The sequence below is a fragment of the Oncorhynchus clarkii genome, chromosome 12 (assembly GCF_045791955.1).
Source record: "Oncorhynchus clarkii lewisi isolate Uvic-CL-2024 chromosome 12, UVic_Ocla_1.0, whole genome shotgun sequence".
NCBI classification, from domain to species: Eukaryota; Metazoa; Chordata; class Actinopteri; order Salmoniformes; family Salmonidae; genus Oncorhynchus; species Oncorhynchus clarkii.
In genome coordinates, this window is record NC_092158.1 from 2,515,211 (window position 1) to 2,534,625 (window position 19,415).

At 39.7% G+C, this 19,415-nt stretch overlaps 1 protein-coding gene across 1 annotated transcript in view; it reads right to left on the reverse strand.

The window, feature by feature from the left end:
• Nucleotides 1-19,415, reverse strand: part of LOC139422644 (ephrin type-A receptor 5) — a 178,725-nt gene that overhangs the window by 88,730 nt on the left and 70,580 nt on the right. Inside the window, exon 5 of the mRNA XM_071173794.1 lies at nt 7,394-7,729. Within this exon, the coding sequence (XP_071029895.1) occupies nt 7,394-7,729 (336 nt within the window). The remainder of the gene's footprint in view (nt 1-7,393; nt 7,730-19,415) is intronic.

Below are 19,415 nucleotides of genomic sequence, written 5' to 3' on the forward strand. Positions count from 1 at the left end.
CATAATGAGAGGAACAGTAACCAAAGTTACCGAATCAATGGGGTCCGAAACACTCCGTCGGTCCTCCAGAATTGCTGATAGAAGAGAGCGAGAGCAGGAGATGGCAGGACAGTACCCCCTGCGACCGACACCAGGTGATGCACACACTGTGGAGTACCAGCCCTGGAAAATGACTGATTTAACAACACTGATGGGACAGATGCCTAGCCTACATGGAGGAGCTTCAGCGTGGCTACATCAACTGCAGACACTTACGTCAGGCCTGCAACTCTGCCTAGGAGACATGAAAGCACTTCTAGCAAGAGCCACCGACCACGGAACCATGGAGGCCCTCATGACAGCAGCTGACCTTGGATGGCGGGCCCCAACACTGCCCATAGACCACTTCCGTACCAGATTATGGGAAGTTCTACGGAGAGCATACCCTACAGAAAGAAACCATGCCACCTTATCCTCCTTTACAATCAACCCAGGTGAGCAACCTGCAGCATACCTGGACAGGGCTAAGACCACATGGAGATCGGTCCACGAAGAACCATTCGATCACACTGATACCACACTCAGCATGTGGAAGGAAATGGTGGTCAACGGGTGTCCCGGAGATGTTAAAACCAAACTCAGAGGAACGGTAGGGTTGTTTGCACTTCCTCTGACCCAATTCAACACTCATGTGCACCACCATGTGACCCAGCACAACAAGGAAAGAGGGGGTGCTGAGAGCCAGGTGCAGTCCCTCCAGGTACAACTCCTGAAACTCCAATTGAAGGAAGCACAACAAGGAGAAAAAACCTAAGAAACAGATGGTGGCGGAAGAAACGAAGGAGACGGGCACCAAAACAGACATCTCTCAAATAGTGGCCCAGACTATCTCCCAGATGATTCAACAGCAGGCCGGTCCTCAACCAGCCAACCCGGGGCCTTGGTATCCCCCGCAACCACAATTTGCATACCAGCCGCAATGGATACCAGGCCATTCAAAAAAGAGGGGTTTGTTTCAACTGTAGAACTCCAGGGCACTACTCACGAGAGTGTCCATACCCACTCACACCACAACAACGCCAGTGGAACTCTACGAGAGGTCCATATGGGAAGGAAAGGGGTGGAAATAGACCTCAACAGTACGAACATCAGCAACCAGGACCCACACCCATGCATCAGCAACCCGCATACAACCAACCGCAGTTCCAGGGAATGACTGGGAGCACCATCCCCTGGTCATAAAAATGCCCACCGCCCACGGCAGAAGAAGGAAACAGCAACTCCCAGACGGTTCACATGTCACCCTTCAATCAGCCATCAACCCTCAACCAGCATCGGCCAAATTAGCTGAAATCATCGGATTGACGCAGGTCCTCATCAGAGGAAAAGGAAAGACTGGATATCTATACAGACTCAGCCCATGCCCATGAAGCAGGCCACACTGATGGACCCAGAACTTTTATGAGAAACACATGGCCCCACACACGAAGGCAAACTAAAGACCCTCCAAAAAGGCCTCGCACATCTGGTGGCACCCTCACATAAAAAATATGACTGACTTATTTTATGACGATGATTTATTTTGTGACGAATGCAATGGTTGTGACAGACACAACCCAAAGAAACCATATCAAACACCAATGGGCTCATACGTAATTCCTAATGCATGTTTTCAGGATATTAGGATAGACTACACCGACATGGGCCCCGAAAATGTATCTAAAGGCAAACTCTATCTCCTAGTCATAGTAGATAGGTTCTCCAAATGGGTAGAGGCAATACTAACAAAAGGGGAGGATGCTAGGTCAGTCTTTTAAGTGGCTACAAACCAAACTAATACCCAGGTATGGCATCCCAAGACAAATCAAATTTGACAAATGGCTCACATTTAACAAACACCTGAGACAGGTGGAAGAAAGATTTGGCATAACCCACAGATTTGGATCTGTGTACAGGCCCCAATCCCAAAATCTGGTGGAACGTCAAACCAAAAGCTAAGATAGCTTTGGGATAATGACTGGTAGAGTCATGCATGGTCCACCAAGGGAGGGAGGTCATATGCCCGCCCTTGATGTACAACAAATTGTAATGTCTAATTATGTGAAAAAACTGACGGTTCTCTCTGCAGCACTCTCTACCCAGGTTCACAAGGTCCAGGAGGGGGAGCTGCCGGGGGACACGCCACTACTGAAGGTAAAGGTTGGTGACGGGTTGAGGGTTACAGTCCACAAGAGAAAGTGGCTGGAACCCAGGTGGACTGGACCGTACGAAGTGAAGGAGGTTACTTCACACTCAGTCCAGGTCAAAGGTAAATCAGGCAACACCTTGGCACCGCCTTACACATTGCACCCCAGCCCCAATTCCTTCTAGAACACTGACTGAAGTCAGAGCTGATTTGAGCGGCCTAAATTCGATTCCAAATGAAGACACTCCTTCCTCAGGTGATGCGGCATCAAACTCCGCCTCCCCTGAGAAGGGAACCTCGCCCAGTTAGAGGGAAATTTCTCCCTCTCTGGGTGAGGCTGGGGATATCTGGTCCCTTATTTGTGATATTCATACTGATATTTGGAGTAACCCTAGGACTTTCACATGGTTAATTGAACAACTATTTCACCCTGCCACATCACATACACCAACCCCTACACATGTCCCTAACTCCTTTCCTGATATCACTCCCTCCAATCACTCCCGTCCCAAACGTAGCACTACACCTACAGACCCACCATGCAAACCAGACAAGGTTAGGAGCACCACCTTATGTATACCCACGATTGCAACCGCCACCTTTCTGCTATAGTTTTCACGTCTAATAGATGTGAAGAGGGGGATTTGTTATATAAATATTCATACACATAGCTCATATAAACAAAGACATTCCGTCGTAAGAACACATACACCCAGCCATAAGACTGACCCCCTCTTCCTTATATAAACACACATCTCATCTCCCTCTAACTGGCCGGTCCCAAGAGCAAAGAACTTTTGCTGTGCACCAATGGGGCCCGCTCTGGCTAGAGCAAGGCCCGCCTCCAACCCTCCGACCAGTCAAGAAGACCGAAACGACAAGACTCCACCTACTTTATTCTATGTATAAAAATGTATGTAACCATTGTATAGGCCTCTTTTTCACCTGGCTCCTTGCCGAGTTATGTGAACTAGGTCCGTGCACGTAAAACGGCGGGACAAGATATCTCTGACTCATTAAAACTGTCTTTCGTTACAACTGAAATACACTCTGTCCAGCGTCCGTGATTTGGTCTCAACTCTCCAGTATTTGAACACTAACAATACTGTACTCCTCCTTGGGCTGTTCCTGTTGTTTCTTCTCCCGCTGCACCTTAGTGCGGCTACACTCCCCTGGTTTAGCCCAGGGTCCTCTCCCGTCGAGGATTTCCTCCCATGTCCAGAAATCCTTATTGCGCTTCTCCTCGCGCTGCTCCTGCCTGTTGACACGCTGCTTGGTCCGTTGGTGGTGGGTGATTCTGTAACGGTTTTCTTCTATCTCCTCCTCTGATGAAGAGGTAGAACAAGGATCGGACCAAAATGCAGCGTGTCGATTGCGATTCATGTTTAATGAAAAAAAACACACTAAACACAAACACTACAAAAACAATAAACGTAACGATCGTAACGAAAACCTAAACAGCCTATCTGGTGAAAAACACATAGACAGGAACAATCACCCACAAACACACAGTGAAACCCAGGCTACCTAAATATGGTTCCCAATCAGAGACAATGACGAACACCTGCCTCTGACTGAGAACCATATCAGGTTGAACATAGAAATAGACAAACAAGACATGAAACATAGAATACCCACTCAGATCACACCCTGACCAATCAAAACATAGAAAATACAAAGTAAACTATGGTCAGGGCGTGACAGGTATAGTGTTATGTTGATATATATACTATAATAGTGGGGTATAGTGTTATGTTGATATATATACTATAATAGTGGGGTATAGTGGTGTGTCTGTGTGTGTGTGTGTGTGTGTGTGGTTGTGTGTGTGTGTGTGTGTGGTTGTGTGTGTGTATATATACAGTACTAGTCAAAAATGTGGACGCACATCAGAACTATGAAATAACACATAAGGAATCATGTAGTAACCAAAAAGGTGTTAAACAAATCAAAATATATTCCATATTTGAGATTCTTCAAAGTAGTCACCCTTAGCCTTGTTGACAGCTTTGTACACTATTGACATTCTCTCAACCAGCTTCATGAGGTAGTCACCTGGGGTACGTTTCAATTAACAGGTGTGCCTTGGTAAAAGTTCATTTCTGGAATTTCTTTCCTTGTTAATATGTTTGAGCCAGTCAGTTGTGTTGTGACAAGGTAAGGGTGGTATACAGAAGACAGCTCTATTTGGTAAAAGACCAAGTCCATATTATGGCTAGAACAGCTCAAATAAGCAAAGAGAAAACACAGTCCATCATTACTTTAAGACATGATGGTCAGTCAATGCAGAACATTTCAAGAACGTTGAAAGTTTCTTCAAGTGCAGTCGCAAAAACCATCAAGCGCTATGATGAAACTGGCTCTCATGAGGACCGCCACAGGAATGGAAGACCCAGAGTTACCTCTGCTGCAGAGGATAAGTTCATTAGAGTTAACTGTCTCTCATGAGGACCGCCACAGGACAGGAAGACCCAGAGTTACCTCTGCTGCAGAGGATCAGTTCATTAGAGTTACCTGTCTCTCAAGAGGACCGCCACAGGACAGGAAGACCCAGAGTTACCTCTGCTGCAGAGGATCAGTTCATTAGAGTTACCTGTCTCTCATGAGGACCACCACAGGACAGGAAGACCCAGAGTTACCTCTGCTGCAGAGGAGAAGCTCATTAGAGTTAACTGTCTCTCATGAGGACCGCCACAGGAAAGGAAGATCCAGAGTTACCTCTGCTGCAGAGGAAAAGCTCATTAGAGTTAACTGGCTCTCATGAGGACCGCCACAGGAAAGGTAGACCCAGAGTTACCTCTACTGCAGAGGATAAGTTCATTAGAGTTAACTGGCTCTCATGAGGACCGCCACAGGACAGGAAGACCCAGAGTTACCTCTGCTGCAGAGGAAAAGCTCATTAGAGTTAACTGGCTCTCATGAGGACCGCCACAGGAAAGGTAGACCCAGAGTTACCTCTACTGCAGAGGAAAAGCTCATTCGAGTTAACTGCATCTGAAATGTCAGCCCAAATAAATGCTTCACAGAGTTCAAGTAACAGACACATCTCAACATCAACTATTCAGAGGAGACCGTGTGAATCAGGCCTTCATGGTCAAATTGCTGCAAAGAAACCATTACTAAAGGACACCAATAAGTAGAAGAGACTTGCTTGGGCCACGAAACACAAGCAATGGACATTAGACCGGTGGAAATCTTTCTTTTGGTCTGATGAGTCCAAAATTTGGGATTTTTGGTTCCGACCTTGTGTCTTTGTGAGACACAGAGAAGGTGAACGGATGATCTCCACATGTGTGGTTCCCACCGTGAAGCATGGAAGAGGAGGTGTGTTGGTGGGGGGGTGCTTTGCTGGTGACACGGTCTGTGATTTATTTCAAATGTATTTTGAATTCAAGGCACACTTAACCAGCATGGCTACCACAGCATTCTGCAGTGATACGCCATCCTATCTGGTTTACGCTTAGAGGGACTACCATTTGTTTTTGAACAGGACAATGACCCAATGCACCTCCAGGCTGTGTAAGGGCTATTTGACCAAGAAGGAGAGTGATGGAGTGCTGCATCAGATGACCTGGCCTCCACAATCACCCAACCTCAATCCAATTGAGATGGTTTGGGATGAGTCGGACCGCAAAGTGAAGGAAAAGTAGCTAACAAGTGCTCATCATATATGGGAACTCCTTCAAGACTGTTGGAAAAGCATTCCAGGTGAAGCTGGTTGAGAGAAAGCGTTACCATAGCGCCAAGTCTAGGTCTAAAAGGCTCCTTAACAGCTTCTACCCCCAAGCCATAAGACTGCTGAACAACTAAACTAATCAAACAGCCACCCGGACTCTTTACATTGAACCCACCCCCCCTTGGTTTTTACACTCACTGTTTATTATCTATGCATATACACTTTTTTTGTGTATATTACCTCGTTATTGTTATGTACATTTATTGATTGGATTTGAATTGAATGGCAAGAGTTTGCAAAGCTCTCAAGGCAAAGGGTGGATACTTTGAAGAATATAAAATATATTTTGATTTGTTTAACACTTTTTTGGTTACTACATGATTCCATATGTGTTAAATCATAGTTTTAATGTCTACACTATAATTCTACAGTGTAGAAAATAGTAAAACTAAAGAAAAAACCTTTAATGAGGAGGTGTGTCCAAACTGTTGACTGGTTTTATATACATATATTGCATGGAATGGCTTCAGTAAAGTGCTCTTGTGTTTTATTTTACAATGAAATCTTCAGATACTTAACTGGCTTCCAATAGGATTGGGCGATCCCCTGAAAGCAGCTCATTTAATTAGAAATCTAATTCACAGTAGGAAATCCAGTCCACAGGAAGAGTTGTACAACCTTGTCAGAGGACTCAGAACACTCTGCATGGATAGTTGGCCTAGTGTCACAGGTAATTGAAATGCTACGTAATGTGTGAGATAAGCTAAGCTATCGAGTCCTCCCCTCTCTATCCCTCAATCTGTCAATCAATTAAATGTGTTTATAAAGCCCTTTATACATCAGCTGATGTCACAAAGTGCTATACAGAAACCCCCCAACCTAAAACCCCAAACAGCAAGGAATGCAGGTGTAGAAGCACGGTGGCTAGGAAAAACTCCCTAGAAAGGCCAGAACCTAGGAAGAAAGGAACCAGGCTATGAGGGGTGGTCAGTCCTCTTTTAGCTGTTGGAGATTATAACAGAACATGGCCAAGACGTTCAAACGTTCATAGATGACCAACAGGGTCAAATAATAATAATCAATAATCCAATGTCTATGGAGAAAGTATCCAAATACAGGGCTTCTCCAAAGACATGAGTCAGAGAAGAGGTGTTCGGAGAGAGGATCTCTGCTGTATCATTAATTGGTTGGTGTCCGCAGGGCAAGGTGTGAGGCTCCAATGGGTGTGTTTCACTGACGGAGTGGGCTAATGGGTTTGAGTTTCTTCTCTTTTCTTTCTTCGTCTCTCATTGTCTCTGTCTGTGGAGCCTCGATATGTTGGTTGTGGTATATAAAGTATATAGACAGTTCCACTAACCTGCCTGGTTGGTCTATGGTAAAGGTAATGGATGTAATTAATATATAGATCATGTGAAGACACTAACCTGCCTGGTGGTCTATGGTAAAGATAATGGATATAATATATACAGATCATGTGAAGACACTAACCTGCCTGGTTGGTCTATGGTAAAGATAATGGATATAATATATACAGATCATGTGAAGACACTAACCTGCCTGATTGGTGGTGACGTTGAGAGAGACAAACTGACGTCCGGGGTTGGTGAGCTCAGACACTCCATTGACGGCCTCCACCTCGAACGTGTAGTTAGTGTGAGCCAGAAGGTCTGCCACCATCACAGAGTTGTTCCTGAGACTGTTGCGTTGGGGCAGGAACCGCACCGTGCTCTCACACTCCTCATAGCGTCTGCTGTCAACGCTGATCTTACGACACAGGATGTTATAGCTGACATCCTTCCTGCCGCCAGTCTCCTCGGGAACCGCCCATTCCAGGAAGACCGACGTCTCGTTTACATTGGAAATGGCATTACGAGGAGCAGAAGGTGGTCCTGTAGGGCAATAACATATTGTGTTATTCTGCTGAAACTATAACATATTGTGTTATTCTGCTATAACTATAACAAATTGCTAGAAGATAAGACAATAACATCCACTCTTATTCCATAAAGGATCCACTATGCACCAGATCTTATTTAGGGGCTTCATAGCAGAGGGTTTTGAACACATATGCACGCACCACCTTTCTGTTTTTTATTTAAAAAAATGTTTTTAAACAAATAATTTTTTTCATTTCACTTCACCAATTTGGACTATTTTATGTATTTCCACTGTATTCAGATTCTACTGTGTTATTGACTGTACTCTTGTTTATTCCATGTGTAACTGTTTCTGTGTTGTTGTTTCTGTTGTGTTATTGACTGTACTCTTGTTTATTCCATGTGTAACTGTTTCTGTGTTGTTGTTTCTGTTGTGTTATTGACTGTACTCTTGTTTATTCCATGTGTAACTGTTTCTGTGTTGTTGTTTCTGTTGTGTTATTGACTGTACTCTTGTTTATTCCATGTGTAACTGTTTCTGTGTTGTTTCTGTGTTGTTGTTTCTACTGTGTTATTGACTGTACTCTTGTTTATTCCATGTGTAACTGTTTCTGTGTTGTTTCTGTGTTGTTGTTTCTGTTGTGTTATTGACTGTACTCTTGTTTATTCCATGTGTAACTGTTTCTGTGTTGTTTCTGTGTTGTTGTTTCTGTTGTGTTATTGACTGTACTCTTGTTTATTCCATGTGTAACTGTTTCTGTGTTGTTTCTGTGTTGTTGTTTCTACTGTGTTATTGACTGTACTCTTGTTTATTCCATGTGTAACTGTTTCTGTGTTGTTTCTGTGTTGTTGTTTCTACTGTGTTATTGACTGTACTCTTGTTTATTCCATGTGTAACTGTTTCTGTGTTGTTTCTGTGTTGTTGTTTCTACTGTGTTATTGACTGTACTCTTGTTTATTCCATGTGTAACTGTTTCTGTGTTGTTTCTGTGTTGTTGTTTCTGTTGTGTTATTGACTGTACTCTTGTTTATTCCATGTGTAACTGTTTCTGTGTTGTTTCTGTGTTGTTGTTTCTGTTGTGTTATTGACTGTACTCTTGTTTATTCCATGTGTAACTGTTTCTGTGTTGTTTCTGTGTTGTTGTTTCTACTGTGTTATTGACTGTACTCTTGTTTATTCCATGTGTAACTGTTTCTGTGTTGTTTCTGTGTTGTTGTTTCTGTTGTGTTATTGACTGTACTCTTGTTTATTCCATGTGTAACTGTTTCTGTGTTGTTTCTGTGTTGTTGTTTCTACTGTGTTATTGACTGTACTCTTGTTTATTCCATGTGTAACTGTTTCTGTGTTGTTTCTGTGTTGTTGTTTCTACTGTGTTATTGACTGTACTCTTGTTTATTCCATGTGTAACTGTTTCTGTGTTGTTGTTTCTGTTGTGTTATTGACTGTACTCTTGTTTATTCCATGTGTAACTGTTTCTGTGTTGTTTCTGTGTTGTTGTTTCTACTGTGTTATTGACTGTACTCTTGTTTATTCCATGTGTAACTGTTTCTGTGTTGTTTCTGTGTTGTTGTTTCTACTGTGTTATTGACTGTACTCTTGTTTATTCCATGTGTAACTGTTTCTGTGTTGTTTCTGTGTTGTTGTTTCTGTTGTGTTATTGACTGTACTCTTGTTTATTCCATGTGTAACTGTTTCTGTGTTGTTTCTGTGTTGTTGTTTCTACTGTGTTATTGACTGTACTCTTGTTTATTCCATGTGTAACTGTTTCTGTGTTGTTTCTGTGTTGTTGTTTCTACTGTGTTATTGACTGTACTCTTGTTTATTCCATGTGTAACTGTTTCTGTGTTGTTTCTGTGTTGTTGTTTCTGTTGTGTTATTGACTGTACTCTTGTTTATTCCATGTGTAACTGTTTCTGTGTTGTTTCTGTGTTGTTGTTTCTACTGTGTTATTGACTGTACTCTTGTTTATTCCATGTGTAACTGTTTCTGTGTTGTTTCTGTGTTGTTGTTTCTACTGTGTTATTGACTGTACTCTTGTTTATTCCATGTGTAACTGTTTCTGTGTTGTTGTTTCTGTTGTGTTATTGACTGTACTCTTGTTTATTCCATGTGTAACTGTTTCTGTGTTGTTTCTGTGTTGTTGTTTCTGTTGTGTTATTGACTGTACTCTTGTTTATTCCATGTGTAACTGTTTCTGTGTTGTTTCTGTGTTGTTGTTTCTACTGTGTTATTGACTGTACTCTTGTTTATTCCATGTGTAACTGTTTCTGTGTTGTTTCTGTGTTGTTGTTTCTACTGTGTTATTGACTGTACTCTTGTTTATTCCATGTGTAACTGTTTCTGTGTTGTTTCTGTGTTGTTGTTTCTACTGTGTTATTGACTGTACTCTTGTTTATTCCATGTGTAACTGTTTCTGTGTTGTTTCTGTGTTGTTGTTTCTACTGTGTTATTGACTGTACTCTTGTTTATTCCATGTGTAACTGTTTCTGTGTTGTTTCTGTGTTGTTGTTTCTACTGTGTTATTGACTGTACTCTTGTTTATTCCATGTGTAACTGTTTCTGTGTTGTTTCTGTGTTGTTGTTTCTGTTGTGTTATTGACTGTACTCTTGTTTATTCCATGTGTAACTGTTTCTGTGTTGTTTCTGTGTTGTTGTTTCTGTTGTGTTATTGACTGTACTCTTGTTTATTCCATGTGTAACTGTTTCTGTGTTGTTTCTGTGTTGTTGTTTCTACTGTGTTATTGACTGTACTCTTGTTTATTCCATGTGTAACTGTTTCTGTGTTGTTTCTGTGTTGTTGTTTCTGTTGTGTTATTGACTGTACTCTTGTTTATTCCATGTGTAACTGTTTCTGTGTTGTTTCTGTGTTGTTGTTTCTACTGTGTTATTGACTGTACTCTTGTTTATTCCATGTGTAACTGTTTCTGTGTTGTTTCTGTGTTGTTGTTTCTACTGTGTTATTGACTGTACTCTTGTTTATTCCATGTGTAACTGTTTCTGTGTTGTTGTTTCTGTTGTGTTATTGACTGTACTCTTGTTTATTCCATGTGTAACTGTTTCTGTGTTGTTTCTGTGTTGTTGTTTCTACTGTGTTATTGACTGTACTCTTGTTTATTCCATGTGTAACTGTTTCTGTGTTGTTTCTGTGTTGTTGTTTCTACTGTGTTATTGACTGTACTCTTGTTTATTCCATGTGTAACTGTTTCTGTGTTGTTTCTGTGTTGTTGTTTCTGTTGTGTTATTGACTGTACTCTTGTTTATTCCATGTGTAACTGTTTCTGTGTTGTTTCTGTGTTGTTGTTTCTACTGTGTTATTGACTGTACTCTTGTTTATTCCATGTGTAACTGTTTCTGTGTTGTTTCTGTGTTGTTGTTTCTACTGTGTTATTGACTGTACTCTTGTTTATTCCATGTGTAACTGTTTCTGTGTTGTTTCTGTGTTGTTGTTTCTGTTGTGTTATTGACTGTACTCTTGTTTATTCCATGTGTAACTGTTTCTGTGTTGTTTCTGTGTTGTTGTTTCTACTGTGTTATTGACTGTACTCTTGTTTATTCCATGTGTAACTGTTTCTGTGTTGTTTCTGTGTTGTTGTTTCTACTGTGTTATTGACTGTACTCTTGTTTATTCCATGTGTAACTGTTTCTGTGTTGTTGTTTCTGTTGTGTTATTGACTGTACTCTTGTTTATTCCATGTGTAACTGTTTCTGTGTTGTTTCTGTGTTGTTGTTTCTGTTGTGTTATTGACTGTACTCTTGTTTATTCCATGTGTAACTGTTTCTGTGTTGTTTCTGTGTTGTTGTTTCTACTGTGTTATTGACTGTACTCTTGTTTATTCCATGTGTAACTGTTTCTGTGTTGTTTCTGTGTTGTTGTTTCTACTGTGTTATTGACTGTACTCTTGTTTATTCCATGTGTAACTGTTTCTGTGTTGTTTCTGTGTTGTTGTTTCTACTGTGTTATTGACTGTACTCTTGTTTATTCCATGTGTAACTGTTTCTGTGTTGTTTCTGTGTTGTTGTTTCTACTGTGTTATTGACTGTACTCTTGTTTATTCCATGTGTAACTGTTTCTGTGTTGTTTCTGTGTTGTTGATTCTACTGTGTTATTGACTGTACTCTTGTTTATTCCATGTGTAACTGTTTCTGTGTTGTTTCTGTGTTGTTGTTTCTGTTGTGTTATTGACTGTACTCTTGTTTATTCCATGTGTAACTGTTTCTGTGTTGTTTCTGTGTTGTTGTTTCTACTGTGTTATTGACTGTACTCTTGTTTATTCCATGTGTAACTGTTTCTGTGTTGTTTCTGTGTTGTTGATTCTACTGTGTTATTGACTGTACTCTTGTTTATTCCATGTGTAACTGTTTCTGTGTTGTTTCTGTGTTGTTGTTTCTGTTGTGTTATTGACTGTACTCTTGTTTATTCCATGTGTAACTGTTTCTGTGTTGTTTCTGTGTTGTTGTTTCTACTGTGTTATTGACTGTACTCTTGTTTATTCCATGTGTAACTGTTTCTGTGTTGTTTCTGTGTTGTTGTTTCTACTGTGTTATTGACTGTACTCTTGTTTATTCCATGTGTAACTGTTTCTGTGTTGTTTCTGTGTTGTTGTTTCTGTTGTGTTATTGACTGTACTCTTGTTTATTCCATGTGTAACTGTTTCTGTGTTGTTTCTGTGTTGTTGTTTCTACTGTGTTATTGACTGTACTCTTGTTTATTCCATGTGTAACTGTTTCTGTGTTGTTTCTGTGTTGTTGTTTCTACTGTGTTATTGACTGTACTCTTGTTTATTCCATGTGTAACTGTTTCTGTGTTGTTGTTTCTGTTGTGTTATTGACTGTACTCTTGTTTATTCCATGTGTAACTGTTTCTGTGTTGTTTCTGTGTTGTTGTTTCTACTGTGTTATTGACTGTACTCTTGTTTATTCCATGTGTAACTGTTTCTGTGTTGTTTCTGTGTTGTTGTTTCTACTGTGTTATTGACTGTACTCTTGTTTATTCCATGTGTAACTGTTTCTGTGTTGTTTCTGTGTTGTTGTTTCTGTTGTGTTATTGACTGTACTCTTGTTTATTCCATGTGTAACTGTTTCTGTGTTGTTTCTGTGTTGTTGTTTCTACTGTGTTATTGACTGTACTCTTGTTTATTCCATGTGTAACTGTTTCTGTGTTGTTTCTGTGTTGTTGTTTCTACTGTGTTATTGACTGTACTCTTGTTTATTCCATGTGTAACTGTTTCTGTGTTGTTTCTGTGTTGTTGTTTCTGTTGTGTTATTGACTGTACTCTTGTTTATTCCATGTGTAACTGTTTCTGTGTTGTTTCTGTGTTGTTGTTTCTACTGTGTTATTGACTGTACTCTTGTTTATTCCATGTGTAACTGTTTCTGTGTTGTTTCTGTGTTGTTGTTTCTACTGTGTTATTGACTGTACTCTTGTTTATTCCATGTGTAACTGTTTCTGTGTTGTTGTTTCTGTTGTGTTATTGACTGTACTCTTGTTTATTCCATGTGTAACTGTTTCTGTGTTGTTTCTGTGTTGTTGTTTCTGTTGTGTTATTGACTGTACTCTTGTTTATTCCATGTGTAACTGTTTCTGTGTTGTTTCTGTGTTGTTGTTTCTACTGTGTTATTGACTGTACTCTTGTTTATTCCATGTGTAACTGTTTCTGTGTTGTTTCTGTGTTGTTGTTTCTACTGTGTTATTGACTGTACTCTTGTTTATTCCATGTGTAACTGTTTCTGTGTTGTTTCTGTGTTGTTGATTCTACTGTGTTATTGACTGTACTCTTGTTTATTCCATGTGTAACTGTTTCTGTGTTGTTTCTGTGTTGTTGTTTCTGTTGTGTTATTGACTGTACTCTTGTTTATTCCATGTGTAACTGTTTCTGTGTTGTTTCTGTGTTGTTGTTTCTACTGTGTTATTGACTGTACTCTTGTTTATTCCATGTGTAACTGTTTCTGTGTTGTTTCTGTGTTGTTGTTTCTACTGTGTTATTGACTGTACTCTTGTTTATTCCATGTGTAACTGTTTCTGTGTTGTTTCTGTGTTGTTGTTTCTGTTGTGTTATTGACTGTACTCTTGTTTATTCCATGTGTAACTGTTTCTGTGTTGTTTCTGTGTTGTTGTTTCTACTGTGTTATTGACTGTACTCTTGTTTATTCCATGTGTAACTGTTTCTGTGTTGTTTCTGTGTTGTTGTTTCTACTGTGTTATTGACTGTACTCTTGTTTATTCCATGTGTAACTGTTTCTGTGTTGTTGTTTCTGTTGTGTTATTGACTGTACTCTTGTTTATTCCATGTGTAACTGTTTCTGTGTTGTTTCTGTGTTGTTGTTTCTACTGTGTTATTGACTGTACTCTTGTTTATTCCATGTGTAACTGTTTCTGTGTTGTTTCTGTGTTGTTGTTTCTACTGTGTTATTGACTGTACTCTTGTTTATTCCATGTGTAACTGTTTCTGTGTTGTTTCTGTGTTGTTGTTTCTGTTGTGTTATTGACTGTACTCTTGTTTATTCCATGTGTAACTGTTTCTGTGTTGTTTCTGTGTTGTTGTTTCTACTGTGTTATTGACTGTACTCTTGTTTATTCCATGTGTAACTGTTTCTGTGTTGTTTCTGTGTTGTTGTTTCTACTGTGTTATTGACTGTACTCTTGTTTATTCCATGTGTAACTGTTTCTGTGTTGTTTCTGTGTTGTTGTTTCTGTTGTGTTATTGACTGTACTCTTGTTTATTCCATGTGTAACTGTTTCTGTGTTGTTTCTGTGTTGTTGTTTCTACTGTGTTATTGACTGTACTCTTGTTTATTCCATGTGTAACTGTTTCTGTGTTGTTTCTGTGTTGTTGTTTCTACTGTGTTATTGACTGTACTCTTGTTTATTCCATGTGTAACTGTTTCTGTGTTGTTGTTTCTGTTGTGTTATTGACTGTACTCTTGTTTATTCCATGTGTAACTGTTTCTGTGTTGTTTCTGTGTTGTTGTTTCTGTTGTGTTATTGACTGTACTCTTGTTTATTCCATGTGTAACTGTTTCTGTGTTGTTTCTGTGTTGTTGTTTCTACTGTGTTATTGACTGTACTCTTGTTTATTCCATGTGTAACTGTTTCTGTGTTGTTTCTGTGTTGTTGTTTCTGTTGTGTTATTGACTGTACTCTTGTTTATTCCATGTGTAACTGTTTCTGTGTTGTTTCTGTGTTGTTGTTTCTGTTGTGTTATTGACTGTACTCTTGTTTATTCCATGTGTAACTGTTTCTGTGTTGTTTCTGTGTTGTTGTTTCTACTGTGTTATTGACTGTACTCTTGTTTATTCCATGTGTAACTGTTTCTGTGTTGTTTCTGTGTTGTTGTTTCTGTTGTGTTATTGACTGTACTCTTGTTTATTCCACGTGTAACTCTGTGTTGTTGTTTGTGTCGAACTGCTTTGCTTTATCTTGGCCAGGTCGCAGTTGTAAATGACAACTCGTTCTCAACCGGCCTACCTGGTTAAATAAAGGTGTTCTCAACTGGCCTACCTGGTTAAATAAAGGTGTTCTCAACTAGCCTACCTGGTTAAATAAAGGTGTTCTCAACTGGCCTACCTGGTTAAATAAAGGTGTTCTCAACTAGCCTACCTGGTTAAATAAAGGTGTTCTCAACTGGCCTCCCTGGTTAAATAAAGGTGTTCTCAACTGGCCTACCTGGTTAATTAAAGGTGTTCTCAACTGGCCTACCTGGTTAAATAAAGGTGTTCTCAACTGGCCTACCTGGTTAAATAAAGGTGTTCTCAACTGGCCTACCTGGTTAAATAAAGGTGTTCTCAACTAGCCTACCTGGTTAAATAAAGGTGTTCTCAACTAGCCTACCTGGTTAAATAAAGGTGTTCTCAACTGGGTTACCTGGTTAAATAAAGGTGTTCTCAACTGGCCTACCTGGTTAAATAAAGGTGTTCTCAACTAGCCTACCTGGTTAAATAAAGGTGTTCTCAACTGGCCTCCCTGGTTAAATAAAGGTGTTCTCAACTGGCCTACCTGGTTAATTAAAGGTGTTCTCAACTGGCCTACCTGGTTAAATAAAGGTGTTCTCAACTGGCCTACCTGGTTAAATAAAGGTGTTCTCAACTGGCCTACCTGGTTAAATAAAGGTGTTCTCAACTAGCCTACCTGGTTAAATAAAGGTGTTCTCAACTAGCCTACCTGGTTAAATAAAGGTGTTCTCAACTGGGTTACCTGGTTAAATAAAGGTGTTCTCAACTGGCCTACCTGGTTAAATAAAGGTGTTCTCAACTAGCCTACCTGGTTAAATAAAGGTGTTCTCAACTGGCCTCCCTGGTTAAATAAAGGTGTTCTCAACTAGCCTACCTGGTTAATTAAAGGTGTTCTCAACTGGCCTACCTGGTTAAATAAAGGTGTTCTCAACTGGCCTACCTGGTTAAATAAAGGTGTTCTCAACTGGCCTACCTGGTTAAATAAAGGTGTTCTCAACTAGCCTACCTGGTTAAATAAAGGTGTTCTCAACTAGCCTACCTGGTTAAATAAAGGTGTTCTCAACTGGGTTACCTGGTTAAATAAAGGTGTTCTCAACTGGCCTACCTGGTTAAATAAAGGTGTTCTCAACTAGCCTACCTGGTTAAATAAAGGTGTTCTCAACTGGCCTCCCTGGTTAAATAAAGGTGTTCTCAACTAGCCTACCTGGTTAAATAAAGGTGTTCTCAACTAGCCTCCCTGGTTAAATAAAGGTGTTCTCAACTGGCCTCCCTGGTTAAATAAAGGTGTTCTCAACTAGCCTACCTGGTTAAATAAAGGTGTTCTCAACTAGCCTCCCTGGTTAAATAAAGGTGTTCTCAACTAGCCTACCTGGTTAAATAAAGGTGTTCTCAACTAGCCTACCTGGTTAAATAAAGGTATTCTCAACTGGCCTACCTGGTTAAATAAAGGTGTTCTCAACTGGCCTACCTGGTTAAATAAAGGTGTTCTCAACTGGCCTACCTGGTTAAATAAAGGTGTTCTCAACTGGCCTCCCTGGTTAAATAAAGGTGTTCTCAACTGGCCTACCTGGTTAAATAAAGGTGTTCTCAACTGGCCTCCCTGGTTAAATAAAGGTGTTCTCACCAAGCCTCCCTGGTTAAAAAAAGGTGTTCTCAACTAGCCTACCTGGTTAAATAAAGGTGTTCTCAACTGGCCTCCCTGGTTAAATAAAGGTGTTCTCAACTGGCCTACCTGGTTAATTAAAGGTGTTCTCAACTGGCCTACCTGGTTAAATAAAGGTGTTCTCAACTGGCCTACCTGGTTAAATAAAGGTGTTCTCAACTGGCCTACCTGGTTAAATAAAGGTGTTCTCAACTAGCCTACCTGGTTAAATAAAGGTGTTCTCAACTAGCCTACCTGGTTAAATAAAGGTGTTCTCAACTGGGTTACCTGGTTAAATAAAGGTGTTCTCAACTGGCCTACCTGGTTAAATAAAGGTGTTCTCAACTATCCTACCTGGTTAAATAAAGGTGTTCTCAACTGGCCTCCCTGGTTAAATAAAGGTGTTCTCAACTAGCCTACCTGGTTAAATAAAGGTGTTCTCAACTAGCCTCCCTGGTTAAATAAAGGTGTTCTCAACTGGCCTCCCTGGTTAAATAAAGGTGTTCTCAACTAGCCTACCTGGTTAAATAAAGGTGTTCTCAACTAGCCTCCCTGGTTAAATAAAGGTGTTCTCAACTAGCCTACCTGGTTAAATAAAGGTGTTCTCAACTAGCCTACCTGGTTAAATAAAGGTGTTCTCAACTGGCCTACCTGGTTAAATAAAGGTGTTCTCAACTGGCCTACCTGGTTAAATAAAGGTGTTCTCAACTGGCCTACCTGGTTAAATAAAGGTGTTCTCAACTGGCCTCCCTGGTTAAATAAAGGTGTTCTCAACTGGCCTACCTGGTTAAATAAAGGTGTTCTCAACTGGCCTCCCTGGTTAAATAAAGGTGTTCTCACCAAGCCTCCCTGGTTAAATAAAGGTGTTCTCAACTAGCCTACCTGGTTAAATAAAGGTGTTCTCAACTGGCCTACCTGGTTAAATAAAGGTGTTCTCAACTAGCCTACCTGGTTAATTAAAGGTGAAAAAATGTCAGAAAATAAAAATTCAGTTAAATGACAGGTTGTAATGCAACAAAATAGGAAAAACACCAAGGGGGATGAATACTTTTGCAAGGCACTGTAGATCATTCCATGTGTGTTATTTCATCGTTTTGATGTCTTTACTATTGTTCTACAATGTAGAAAATAGTAAAAAAATAAAAGTAAAACCCTGGAATGAGTAGGTGTGTCCAAACTTCTGGTACTGTAGCTGAATCTTAAATCACATGAAATAAATAATCATCTTCAGAACTTGGTCAAAGCAACAAAATAACTAGGCTTTTACAATGACGGGGAAACTTGAATACATTTTGGGATTAAGTGGGGTTAAATCTTCCTAGAAGTGACACAGGGTTGACGGAGGGACATGTTAAAATGCAAAAACAAGTTCTACTTAAAATATCAAAGGGCACTCTTATCGTAGAATCACCCTTTTGTGTAAATGGTAGTGTTGTATTTACATGTGCAGGCTTTGTTACGAAGGTCTGAGTCCCTCCAACTAATAACTACTGTGGAGCTTATGTATGGAGTTGTATACTACTGATAACTACTACAGTATTAATGTATGGAGTTGTATACTACTGATAACTACTACAGTATTAATGTATGGAGTTGTATACTACTGATAACTACTACAGTATTAATGTATGGAGTTGTATACTACTGATAACTACTACAGTATTAATGTATGGAGTTGTATACTACTGATAACTACTACAGTATTAATGTATGGAGTTGTATACTACTGATAACTACTACAGTATTAATGTATGCAGCGGAATACTACTGATAACTACTACAGTATTAATGTATGCAGCGGAATACTACTGATAACTACTACAGTATTAATGTATGCAGCGGAATACTACTGATAACTACTACAGTATTAATTTATGGAGTGGTATACTACTGATAACTACTACAGTATTAATGTATGCAGTTGTATACTACTGATAACTACTACAGTATTAATGTATGCAGTTGTATACTACTGATAACTACTACAGTATTAATGTATGGAGTGGTATACTACCGATAACTACTACAGTATTAATGTATGCAGCGGAATACTACTGATAACTACTACAGTATTAATGTATGGAGTTGTATACTACTGATAACTACTACAGTATTAATGTATGCAGCGGAATACTACTGATAACTACTACAGTATTAATGTATGGAGTTGTATACTACTGATAACTACTACAGTATTAATGTATGCAGCGGAATACTACTGATAACTACTACAGTATTAATGTATGGAGTTGTATACTACTGAAAACTACTACAGTATTAATGTATGGAGTGGTATACTACTGATAACTACTACAGTATTAATGTATGCAGTGGTATACTACCAATATGTATGGAAAATAAATAATAATAATAACAATAATAATAATAATTATTACTATTATTATTAATATTATGTTGTTGTGCTTGCCTGTTAGCTAGCAGTTATCAGCTGTTAGCAGCCAATGGCTAGCACTTTCTCAGCTGTTAGCAGCCAATGGCTAGCAGTTCTCAGCTGTTAGCAGCCAATGGCTAGCACTTTCTCAGCTGTTAGCAGCCAATGGCTAGCACTTTCTCAGCTGTTAGCAGCCAATGGCTAGCAGTTCTCA